Source organism: Solanum tuberosum, unplaced genomic scaffold (genome assembly GCF_000226075.1).
Source record: "Solanum tuberosum cultivar DM 1-3 516 R44 unplaced genomic scaffold, SolTub_3.0 scf00010, whole genome shotgun sequence".
Classification (NCBI taxonomy): domain Eukaryota; kingdom Viridiplantae; phylum Streptophyta; class Magnoliopsida; order Solanales; family Solanaceae; genus Solanum; species Solanum tuberosum.
In genome coordinates, this window is record NW_006238936.1 from 980,901 (window position 1) to 994,040 (window position 13,140).

A 13,140-nucleotide genomic window follows, 5' to 3' on the forward strand; every position below is an offset into this window, starting at 1 on the left:
ATTTCTTTTACTATACTAAATAATTGTATAAAATATTATGAATCACGATAATTAATTATTTAAATATTTAAAAAATATAAAAATATATAAAAGATATGATTGACTCTTCAAATTTTTTCGGTGACACATAAATTGGGACAAATGAAATAATATATATTATTTGAAAATTACTTAGAAAGTACAATAATTTACAGTAATTAACAATAGAATATTTTAAAGACAAAAAAATTTGATTGAATCTCTAAATTTTATTAGTACCACATAAATTGAGAAAGAAGAAATAACCTTTATTATTTCAAAATTGCGTAAAAGATATTACAAATCATACAACAATAATTAGCAATTTAGAATGTTAAAAGACATAAAAATTTTTTTACCATAGTTAACAATAATTAAAAATTTAAACTATTTTAAATTAATATTAAAGTTTGATTAACTCTTTAATTTTGTCTTTGTCACATAAATTGAAACAAAAAATGATACATATTGGGCCAGTGCTAGCACGGGCTCCAATGTCTAGTATATATATATGCATATATTTCCACATTATACTGTTTAGTCTCGTATTATAATTTCCACATTACAATCCAATAACTTATTTACAAAAGATAATTCGAAGAGATAAAACAATAGACATTATCAGTATCCTACTTCAACAAATTAGAATATTTTAATAGTACGAGTCATTACATATATTCTCTTTCTTGTTTCACGTTACTGGGGACATTTTCTTATATAATTGTAAGTTTTTTATATAAATTTTTTTGAATTAAGTGAGCGTTTGATAATAGATTTTGGGACAGATTTTAAAAATCTATCCTAAAAAAAAAAGGTCCAGTTTCACTTATAAAATTTTAATTTTTTTCCTAGTAAAAATGCATGTCCAAATAAAATTTCAAGTTTTAAAAATCACAATTTCAAAAACTCAAGTTTTTAAATTTCTAACTTCAAAATCTACGACAAACCAAAGCTCAATACCCATGGGTACGTTTTAAACCTTGACTATAGCTCGTTAAAGACTTGCACATTTGCAAGATTTCCAAAGAGTGTATTTCTGAGAAAATTAGTAATGGAAAGTGACCATTCAACAATTTTTTTTGTCTCATCTCATCTTGACCAGAGATTTGACTTCATTTTCTATTATTAGCCTTTAAGGCAGGGAGTTACTCCTCCAGCTGGGAATCCTCCGATCAAGCATGATTTTAAGGAACAAAACAGGTTGACTAACTTGCTAGCGAAACAAGGTCATATGCTGGCGGATCATAACACCTTAATTTGGCGTGAATTTTCAGTTTCATTTCCAAATTATTTACAGTGTTAAAAACACATTTTTTTCTTGATTAATTGAACTATTATACACCCCAAATGCACTCCCAATATGTCACATGACAAAGCAAATGTTCTCAAACTCTTATAGGAGCATGAGACTCTTAATAAAAAGTCGAGAGAAGTATTAAAGATATCCCTAAACTTGACGAGAATTTTAGGGTATATTTCACTCATGTTGAAAGATCATACGTGTATTTAAGTTCAGCTAGTCAAGTAAATGAGTGTTTTTAAGATTGTCAATAGTTCAAAGATAAAACTAATAATTTGCATCAAATTTAGAAATGTTTTCAATACTTCTCTCTTTTGAAAATAATAAATGCAGATAAGGAATGAATTATTTTTAATAGGCCAAAAAAAAAAACTCCTATATAATTGACTAAATCCTCCTCCTATTGTGGCAGAACAAATTAGTTTTAGCAGTGCCCTATTGTAATGTTACATAATATATTAATCTTCATTTTAACTAAAAAAAAAACAATCCATTTTAATGAAGTCGCATAAAATTAATAGAGAATAGTACAACATGGAATTAGGTTGGAATAAAAGTAGTATAAAACAAAATGAATATAATACATGATAACGTAATAATATGATGTATTATGATTTCGAAAGTAATATGACATGATCCAGTTGACTAGTATTTCCAAAAAATTCTAAACCATTTATAGTCCTTTGATCAATTTTGATGTTGTTTCCAACAAGCCCTGCAAGTCTTTTTTAATTAAACAAGATAACTCTCCACTATTAATTGAATTGAAAGTACATTTATATGTATAAAATATACGTGCGTAATAGGATCAGACCGCACGACTTAATTATTTATATGTATTATTTGAATGATTTAATAATTTAAAAATATTTACACTGACAACATACTATTTAAATTAATTCTAATGATGATGACAAATGTAACCGTGGAGAAAAAGTTGATGTACCTAATTATGGATTTTCCCCCTACTTTACCTAATTATGGTTAGGAAGCATTTTCAGAGAAATTTCTCAAGCTTTATTATTGAAATAAATTTGTATCATGATTCACGTTACTCCTCCAGAGACAAATTATATATCAACAATTTAAAGGAAAGTTTTATAAGTCTTATTTTATACTCTCTATTACATAACTAAATTTGTGAGATAATGCATATTATATTATGAAAAATATTTAAGGATATAATTTAAACTATACTTTCTACTATTATTCTTTGTGCAATCATAAACAAAATTTTATAAATAATGCAATTAATCTCTTAGAAAAGATCAAACAACATTCAAACTAAGGGCAAAGATGAAAAAAAATAATCAAACATTCATCTTGAATTTTGAACAATCAAATTATTTTGAATAATAAAAAATGCCCTAAAATATTAGTTAATACGAGTAGTATTCATTTTGTTCTTATTTATTTGTTCATTTTTTTACTTGACACGCTTATTAAGAAAATAATAATTGACATAGTAAGATTACTATTTTACCCCGGACAAAATTTCAAAATCAATTTACTTATTAATGAAGTTCTACCTTTTTCAAAAACGTTTTGAAGGTATAATTAGGTAAAAAATATTTTCTTTTCTTGATTTCTCAAAAAATGACAAATAAAAAAAAAGTAAAAAATCAAAATTGAACGAGTAAAATAGAGGAAGTAGTTGTTAGATAGTCATTACTTTTTCCGCATAACAATTCTCACTTCTAGTAACAATTACTACTCCTGTCCCATTTTAATTAGATCTTTTAGGTTTTTTCATATTTATTGAAAACAAATAAGTAAAAAATATAATGTATTAAGCTATTTGTTTTTACTAACTAGACATTTTGTAAAAATTGAGCTATATTAAAAAAGTATTTTTCAATATTAATTGTAAAGTTAAAAATAATTATCAATTTTAATTTTAAAATAATAATATTTTTGAGCTATAAACGAGATTAAAAATGAAGTAGTAGTTAATTTAGTCCAACTTTGTGAGTGAAAAAACTATTTCTCTGTCCAATTTATATGTTTTTTTTACTCGGTTAAAAAATGATATATTTTTATATTTAGTATTAATTTAAATATATATATATTATTTTTTATTTTTTCCTTAAAAAGAAATGATTTCCAGAACACATTATTTATAACTTATTTTAAATCATAAATTTCAATGTTACTTTTTTTTTAAAGATTATGTATTGAAATGCTTTTAAATTGAAATGAAGCAAATAGGTACTTATCAGTTATCACACTTGCTTTGCAACGGCCAAAATAGTTTAACGGGTTCTACGTCAGATTTTGATAAAATGTAATACACCTGCAACATGCACAATTATTAATTTGAAGTTTAATATGTCTTTAATTACTTGTCTATTTTTCTAGTTATCGCTAATTAATTTTCTATTTTGATAAATCAAGAAATGATAGTTTTTTTTACTTATTATGCTCCCAATTAATTACTTTGAAATACATAGAACTTTTTGAAAATCTTAAATTTCTTAATTCATCCATTCATTATGTCAATCATTGTTTTGTTAATAAGTGTGTGAATTCAAAAGTGTTTTTAGTCAAATCGTCCCTCTATATATTTATACTTATCCGGTTTGACACACTAATCAATAACTAACATAACAATTTTATTAAGTCATTTTTAAATATAATACATTTTAAAAATATATTAAAAATGACTATAATTAATTATAAAAGTATTATAAATTATTTGTTGATTTTCAAATTAAATAAGTAAAGCAATATCTATATTTGATACAGTAAATAAATAAAAATACAACGAAGTACTAAAAATCAAAATTAATATATATATATATATTTGGATAAATGTGAAACTAAGATTTTTATTATCCGAATGAACATGGATCCCTACTTTTTTTCTCCTTTCCGAAATCGTCGAACATTTATTATTGGATATGTTAGTCAGTTTTACCACGTCAAACGCGTACGTCAAAATTGAACAAAACAACAAACTACAGACTGGTCATATAGAACCAACATCCCTCTTTCTCTCTCCTTTCTTTCCTCCTTCCTTTAACATATCTATAAATACACATATTATTCTTTTGCATATACATACTGATTTTCTTCTCTTTTTCTATTATTACTACAATTACAATACAATGAATCCTTTATCGTCTTCATCGCGTTTGTTAGAAGTAACGGTGATATCCGGCGAGAATCTTCTAGATAACCGAAAGCAACCGGTAAAGAAGAACGCTTTTGTAAATATCAAATCAGAATCTTATTCATGCAACCTCCAAACAACTAAAATGGATAAAGAAGGCGGAGGTTTTCCTAAGTGGAACGAGAAATTGATCGTTGATTTACCCATGCATGCGCGTCATCTAACGGTGGAGGTTCAATGTAAAAATTCCTCCGGGATCAAAACCGTTGGGATCGCAAAAGTTCCGACGTCCGATTTTATTGGAGGAATTTTGCCCGAAGATTATTTGCATTTTTTGAGTTATAGGCTTAGGAATGAAAAAGGGGAGAAGAATGGGATAATTAATTTTTCTGTTAGGGTTAAGAATGCGGCGCCCCCGTCTCAAAGTGCGGCCGGCTGCGCTGCGGCTTATACGCAGCAGTGGACGGCCGCACCGATAGATATGGGAATTAGTTATAACGGTTCTTGTGGGGTTGTTACGGGTGTGCCCGTTTATCCGAGGAGTTTTCTAGTTAATTCAATGGCGAAGAGATTTTGATTTTATTTTTTTACTATTTGTTTTAATCGATTAAAATAAACAACAAAAGAAATTGTATAGATATGTTTTAGGATGAATTTAATTACTGCGAAGGACGCAGTTTTTTTTTTAATTGAAAGAAAGATACGTTAAGTTGTGTTTATTAATGAGTAGTTGATCGATTCAAAATCATAACAATATTGATCTATGTCATATTCAAAATCATAACAATATTATTGATCATGTCATATCTGCCTTTTAATACTCCAATATGGGGTAGTGGTGGGATCTTTCAGCCCATAATCAAATGTCTCATGTTTGGGTGCCTAAATTTTGAATACTAATTTAGTAGGGCCTAATAATATGAATACTAAACACAATCTGGGGGGCGGGGTTGGTAAAACCCTTGGATAAGAATAATCTCTGTGTATTGACTTTTGCTATGTACGTAGTATTCATTTGTCTCTTCAAATCTACTATTTCTGCTTGATAACAATAGTGTTCTTCTCGTGTCTATGAGTCATGAGTAACTTGTTTATTTAACAGTACTGTTTTGACTGATGATGAATTATACTATGGTGAATTGTTTATGAACTTGCTTGAAAGTAAGAATGCTAGAGAATTGTGAGTAATAAAAAAAAAAAAACAAGGCTAGAGTTGTATTAAGTACTTAACTGTGAATAATCCGTATAAAATCATTTCTGATTTATCTGAAAGTTGGTTCTCTATCAAAAAAAAAAACTAAAACAATAAAAACAATGATGTCCGAAAAGAAAATTTTAAATTTTGGTAGAACTAAATAAACGTTTCTTGATTCACTTACTTCTCAAAATATATATGCGACATTTTCTTTCGAATCTAATTCGTTTTGCTATTCGTATATAATGTTATTTTAAACACAATTGTATTTTTATAGTTAAGTGATAATTTGTATGAACTGCTAATGGGAGTAGACGTTAGACGGGGGTGATGGGTGATGCAATTTAAGAACTGAGATTAGTTAGTGTTAAATGTTGATATATGGGCTATTTCTTATTGAGTGGTTACCCTTTTTTGGTTATTGGCGGATCAAGATTTTTCACCATTTTCTTTAATTTATGGGCTCATTTTAATTAAGTGGAATCCTAAGTCACATTTTTTTCACCAAGAACATTTTCAAAAATTTGACTCTTGAATTTGGAGTATCCTGCTCACACAATTCACAGGTTCAACAAGCAATTATTTTTTCACAATCAAGGGTGTAATACTCTTTGTAATAGTGATCCTTACATATCGTTTATGACTATTAATATAAATAATAAGGATAGAGGACACTAACGAGCAAGAATTAACAATCCAACAATCAATCTATGTAAAGTGAATCAGTCCTAAAGAACCCAGGAAAGGGCTGTCGTATGATGGGTACACAAATAGTGACGAACTTGTTTTGATAACAGAATTGGATGATCGCGCCAAGGGCTGCTTTAGTACAGGCTGAGTTTGGTACCTCATACATGTAGTGATATACATGAAGATCTAGTAATATCTTAAGCTTTAATACAAATCAAGAATTGATCAATGGCAACACAAACACAAATGCACAAGTTGGCTGACACTAGTGTAAGCTGCCCTAATAGGGGAAAGGAGAAAATTTGTGCTCTTATCACTACCTTCAAGATTATGAGATTTCATACATATCACTCAGATTAAATTTGGACATCTACACGTGATATACAAGAAAGTTATACAAACATGTAGGGCCCACAAAAATACACACTACAACTTGACAAGAGAAGCGAATGCTAGGATGTGTGAATATAAGCACCTACAAAAGTCTGAATATGGTATGAACACCCATAAGTACGACAAGATCTTCGTTTTGATGGCAGCATTTACAGTATAACGCAGTCTTACGCTTCTTCACTGCTGCTCTGGTTGCCATTTTTAAGTATATTGAACTTGCAAAGAGGACAAGTCGCGTTCATGTACAACCACTTGTCTATGCAGACAGAGTGAAAATGGTGGCGACAAGGGAGCTCACGCAGCTCAATTCCATCTTCATAGGGACAAAGGCAGATGCAACATTCCTGCAACAGACAAGAATGAATGAAATTAACTCCTAGAAGGGGATTGGGAAGTTTATCCTAGGCTTTATGGAAAAATCCAATCAACGAAAGAAATTTATTGAACGCACAGCATCTTCCAGTGGAAGAACATGCTCAATGGGTGTATCAGTGTCACATTCAGTCATTACTCCTCCAAATGATTCTTGAATCTCGCCATTTTGTTTTTCAAATTCACCAAGTCTTCGAAACTTGTATTTAGTCAATCTCTCAACGTCTTCCTTGGTTGCTCCTTCCTATCTCAAGAAGAAAGCAATTTTGAGAAAGATATTCAGACAGTTGATGCAAAAGGAGAAACTTTAGGATGCAAGAGACACAATCAATAGAATAAGATAGAAAATGAAGGCAGTTACTTTCTCTGTACAGTTGACTAGCCATGCGATATTTGAAATTATAATCATTCAAATGTACATCAATCCTAAAGTAGGAACACTGTTCATTAACTTCCAATTCATTTTTGTGATGGTAGTGAATAATGTAGACATAAAATATTTCTTTTCATGAAATTCAGCACAAAGTGGGACTTGAACAAAAGATAAGGACCTACAATATCAAATTCAAATTTCCAACAGTGTTGAGTACGTATACCTTCGTTTTGCATTTTGAAAAGAAAGGAAAAAATGGAAGTAATCCAGACTTAGACATATGCAATATCATACCATAGCTTACAATTATCAGGCACATCATATCAACCATGTTAACCAAATACTATTTCGCATTTATATGCCTTCTTCATACAAATCACAAGACCCTAAAGTAACTAGCATACACGAGTTGAAGCAATTTTACTACCATGATGATATATTTTCTTTCTTCTAAGCACCAACAACAACATACCCAGTGTATTCCCACAGGTGGGATCTGGGAAGGGTAGAGTGTACGCAGAGCTTATCCCTGCCTCGTGGAGGTAGAGAGGCTGTTTGTGCAATTTGCTTCTATTTGGAGAATCAGAGATATAAGGGATTTAGGAAAAGTCGAGTATTACTGCTAGTGAATTGGGAGAAATGGATTGGTAAAACACATTCCGACCCCACAGAGTGCAAATCATACTTGAGTTTTAGTGGATGCAGGTTTTATACTCGACTGGTGGGACTAATGAATGGAAAAGACAGCCAAATTGTGAATGTTACATGCATGTTTGAAAGCTCAAGAATGCTCGTCTCCAAACACTTCCTAGAGTAGCCAAGATTAAAGGAAAAGTGAGGCCCCAGTTACCAAGTTATACAGGTCTGAAACCAAATAAGAGCTTGAAATATGTGGATTCAACAAAGAGTTCCACATAGTTCAGTTCTACATTATTACCTCTGCTTCATTGAAAGCTGTCTTATTCTAGAAGTAGAAGTAAACTCCAGCTTTGCAAACTAAGCAGGATGGACATAAGGAGGATGATGACACAGACCAACTTCTGAAATTTACTGTATCAAAACTTTTATTGAAGTTTCACTTAAAGTGAATCTCATGTTAGAGCTACTAAAAACAAAGGTAGAGACTACAGCCAAACAAGACGTGATTCTAACCTTTGACCAAGAAACCAGACAATTTGTGAACCCTCCCCCCACCTCTACTACATACAATGGTCTCTTAGTTCAAATGCTGTCCATATTTTATCTCTTTGCAATATCTAGAGAATCACCTGGGTTTTTTTTTATTTGGGGGTGGGGTGGGGGGTTAATAATTAACTCTCGTTTGGTTGGGAACAAGTTATCCCAGGATGATTAGCTATCCTGGGATAAGTTATCTCAAGCATGGTAACCAAACAAACAAGACAACAAAATTTTATCCCAGGACTATTTATTTTAATCCCTCACACCAAACGACCCCTTAGTTAATAAGATTGCATTTAAAGAGCAACATCAGAAGACCTTCTACATCCTGCATAACATCTCATATTAGCAATTCAGCATCAGTAAGATGATAATCTATCTACTTCATTAACAAATCATAAAAGGGTTGCTCAATAACCCACCTAAACAGTGTAACAATAGAGTTACAACACAAGAATTTTCTTGATTAATGAAAACTATATATTAGTCATTGAGGGTTCATGTAGCTGACCCAAATATGCTTAGGATTGAGGCATAGTTATTGGGAATGAAGTGTGAAAATGATATGCTCCTTCCATTTCATTCTATAATGACTATATGTTATCAAGCACAAAGTTTAAGGTATAGATTTGACTAAAATATTATAGTAGAGACAGTGAAATAAAAGTATCAACGTAATGGTTCAAAAGTAAGTTTGATAGAGAAACTCACATCAAAGTTAAAAAGTTGAACGTTAATGAATTTGAATTCTTGAAAGTTGTATAGAAATAGAATGGTGTCAAATACTTATGAAAAATTGAATGGTGTAAAATATTTCGAATGTCGAAAAATGGAAAATGTCACCTAGATTGAAATAGAGGGAATAATACAGTTTCTTCTACCTATATCCTCAGGATAAGGGGACAACTGCTTGCCATTTGCCACCCGAATGACAAATTAAATTGTATGTTCCCGATACAAGGGCATTGTTGACATTTATTAGCTCCTGCCTCCTGCTATCTTAATTTAGGTGGTATACATGTATAGGAGCTAACTATTTTTTGTACTTACTGCATCTTCTTGATGCGTGTCAATGAATCATTTCATTGGAAAAAAAAGGTCTACTGTCTACTACAAAAGCAAACTACAGAGTTGAATTGCAACATCTTCTTTCTTTTTTCCGGAGGTCTCTACTGTCTACTACAAAACCAAACTATTTTCGGAACAGTTCAATTTATCCTGTGAATTTATAAATTTATATTGACACTTCCATCCATGAGAGAAGAATACATGAAGATAGAGCATCTACGCTAACCATGAGTTAAAAAAAGAGGTGCTAATTAAAACCATAATAGAATACAAAGGGATGAAACAAAAGAATAAGATATCAAACATACTTACACAATCTATATCTTGCACTCGCAGACTATCATTTAGCTGATAATCGGAACTAGATCCCAAGAAAGTAATCTCCTATGTACTATGTGACATATAATGCAAAAAAAAAAAATTACATAACTACCTGGTCTGCCACTGCATATAAAATAGCGATGATACATGGTAGACAGCAACAAACAGCAATTCCGATGAGACATGCCACGGCAACACATATAACAACAAAGAATACATCAAATGCTAGAAATGTGAGACACAGCCTGCAAAGAACCCAAATAAACATCACATCGAAGTAAATCACAACAAATACAGAAATCAGAGACTTGCTTGGAACAAACCAGTAAAGTCGAGGTGCATCACGGGTCAAACTTTCGCCACCAGCAGATATCCAATAGAAACCAATTATCCACCAAATGAAAGAAAACATGGTATTTGCAGATTCCAGATGCTTAGCAACACTGAAATAATATGTTAAGAATCATTAATACATTATGAGGCTCAACTATATGATTTCCAGTCTTCTAGAAACAATGAGGTACTGGCAGGAAATAACTACCAAGAGAAAAGAATAAGAAGAACTATCTTCCAAACATTGTGACACTCTTCGGCAACAAACTCTTTTTTCTCTCTTTATTTTAATCTTTTTCCTTGTAAAACTACGGACAAGCTTTCATTATCCACCACAGGCATCAATTTCAATAACCTCAAGCCTCATAGTCACATATTAAGAAGCAGGGGCAGAGCTAGTAAGGGGGCCAGCAAGTTCATGTGAATCCTTCGGCGGATAATTACACTGTTTATACATGGTGAAAGTTATTTTCCATGTATATATTGTAGATGTTGAACCCTCTTCAACTTCTTCATATTTTGAACCCCTTAATGAAAATTTCGGCTCTGCACTGTTGAGAAGTCAAGAGTATCTTTCTCCCACCTGACTGACACTTCCTATGTCTTTCAAATGCACTAGTAACATGGACTGCCAATTCTCTACATGATAACTATGATAGGAAGCATATTGAGGAGTATACTAATTCATTTCCAGCAACTTACACCTGAACCAAGAAACTATACATACTACTCCGTATTCAACTCAAATGCCTATCCTAACCTAACAAACAAACCCTTCTTCATTAAATCAATGAAATGATAAAAACAACAGCATTAACAACTACTGTGCTAACTATGAACAACAGCAAGATTTACTCGTGCCACCAATAAAAATTCTCCTCAAATCACATGCCTCCAAAGAGAAATTATACCTAGTTTCATCCTCATTCTGACGCACTTCGGACTGATAATCACCAGTTTCCCCGCTGTCACTTCCGGAACTCGAACTGTTCCAACCTCCGGCAGCGTTTCTCTGCTCAGAATTCAAAATTGGAGAGGAATCGCTAAGCTGAATTCGGCGTCTATATTCAACACAAACACAAACCATGTGAAGCAAACACTGTAAACCATATCCAACAATCCAAAGCCTCAAAGGCATAGAAGGTAACTCATCAAGGCTCAAAATCAACACAGAAACTGAGACAATCACAAAAGCTAAGTTCCAGATAAGATCCAATATCACTATAGGTTTAGAATATGCCCAATCGCTTTGTCGTTCCTCTATGTGCTCAGCAGCAGCTTCCCTCACGCGCCTCGACGGCTCCCGCATCAGTCGGTGGTTACTAGCTCGCCGGAGAAATCGAGCCGCTCCTCTTAGGGTCGGGGCCCGGCGCGCCAACCGTCGGCTCCTAAAAACCTGATCGGTAAGCAACGGAGTCGTATCTACACCGTTAGAACTATCGTCGTTACCGGCTCTCGCCGTCGACATCGTCACCGGAAAATAAAATTGACCGAGAAATTATGAAAGGATCGACGGTGAAATATTGGAATTTAGAAAATCGTTTGAGGAAGAAAAAATTCAAAAGTTTTGGATTTTCAGATATGAAGTATAATTACACTGTTTATATACGTGGATTTATGGAGTTTTACCTGGTAGGGAGTATAGAAATGAAATGTACTCTCTAGAAATGTTTTTTTTACTTCCCATCTGTCGAGCTGTCATTTTGCGAATATAATAATCAAAAACAAGTTAACCACCACGTTTTTTCTTTCTTTTTTTTGTTATTTTATTTTTTGACTTTTGGTTATTTTCTGTTCATTAGTTGATCTTGATTACTACGTACTTACCAAATCAAGCAAAAATTATGTCGATTAAGATCAATAAATATAATATGTACGTCTTACTTGATACTCCCTCCATCCCTTTTTACTTGTCCATATTTCCTTTTTTAGATGTCCCTATTTACTTGTCCATTTTGACAAATCAAGAAAAGACAACAAATTTTTTCCTATTATACCCTTATTTCCCTCCAATTTATTTCACTTGAATTCAAAGAAGTGGTTGTAATTTTGAAATGAAAAGTTGTCATAAGGGTAAAATTGTAACTTCACTGTGCTAATCATTGTTGCCTTAATCTGTGTGCCATTTCTAAAGTGGACAACTAAAAAGGGACGGAGGGAGTAGTAAATAATTTCTTAATATATAATATTATATAGTTGAAAAATTATATTAATTCTTGTTTTGAATTTATTACTAAAACCAATACGAAAATTGACGAACATGGTCGGTTAGAAAATAAAGAAAAAACTAACCCAATTTGTGGATTTTTTTTTTTTAATAGAAAGCCGATAAACTTTAACACTCTGTTTGGATCATTGTTACCCATTGTTTCATAATGTATTGTATTCTATTGTATGGTAGATACAATGTTTGGCTAGACTATATTGTTTGTTGTTTAATAACATTTTAATTGTTTGGTTTGATTGTATCGTACTGTATTGTAATTTATAAATTTACTAAAATATTCTTAATTATTCTAAGGTAGGAGGTTTTGACTAGAATTAAATAATATAAGGTAAAGGGTAAAATAGTATTTTGAAATATTATGTAAAGATATAATATGAAAAAGAAATTAAGTAACAATGGGAACACACCAAATCGGTTGTTCCATAAAATAGGGGTTTTTATTGTTACGTAACAACGAAATTTAACAACACAATACAATACATTTTAAGTAACAATCAAAACAAACATTGTAGGTATAGTAACGATACAATACAATATAATGGGTAATAATGATCCACAA

At 31.6% G+C, this 13,140-nt stretch overlaps 2 protein-coding genes across 2 annotated transcripts; one reads left to right on the forward strand and one right to left on the reverse strand.

Annotated features, from left to right (window-relative positions):
* Window positions 1–4,369: 4,369 nt before the first annotated feature.
* On the forward strand, window positions 4,370–5,020 carry LOC102586326 (BON1-associated protein 2). The gene has a single exon (XM_006339390.2). The coding sequence runs from the start codon at window positions 4,426–4,428 to the stop codon at window positions 5,005–5,007; it is 582 nt and encodes a 193-aa protein (XP_006339452.1). The 5' UTR covers window positions 4,370–4,425; the 3' UTR covers window positions 5,008–5,020.
* A 1,566-nt stretch (window positions 5,021–6,586) lies between these two features.
* LOC102586651 (E3 ubiquitin-protein ligase At1g12760-like) lies at window positions 6,587–11,982 on the reverse strand. The gene is made up of 5 exons (XM_006339391.2): window positions 11,266–11,982; window positions 10,345–10,464; window positions 10,134–10,266; window positions 7,160–7,324; window positions 6,587–7,052 (listed from the first exon to the last, which is right to left on the reverse strand). Exons 1-5 carry the CDS (start codon window positions 11,820–11,822, stop codon window positions 6,876–6,878), a joined length of 1,152 nt encoding a protein of 383 aa, XP_006339453.1. The 5' UTR covers window positions 11,823–11,982; the 3' UTR covers window positions 6,587–6,875.
* Window positions 11,983–13,140: the final 1,158 nt, after the last annotated feature.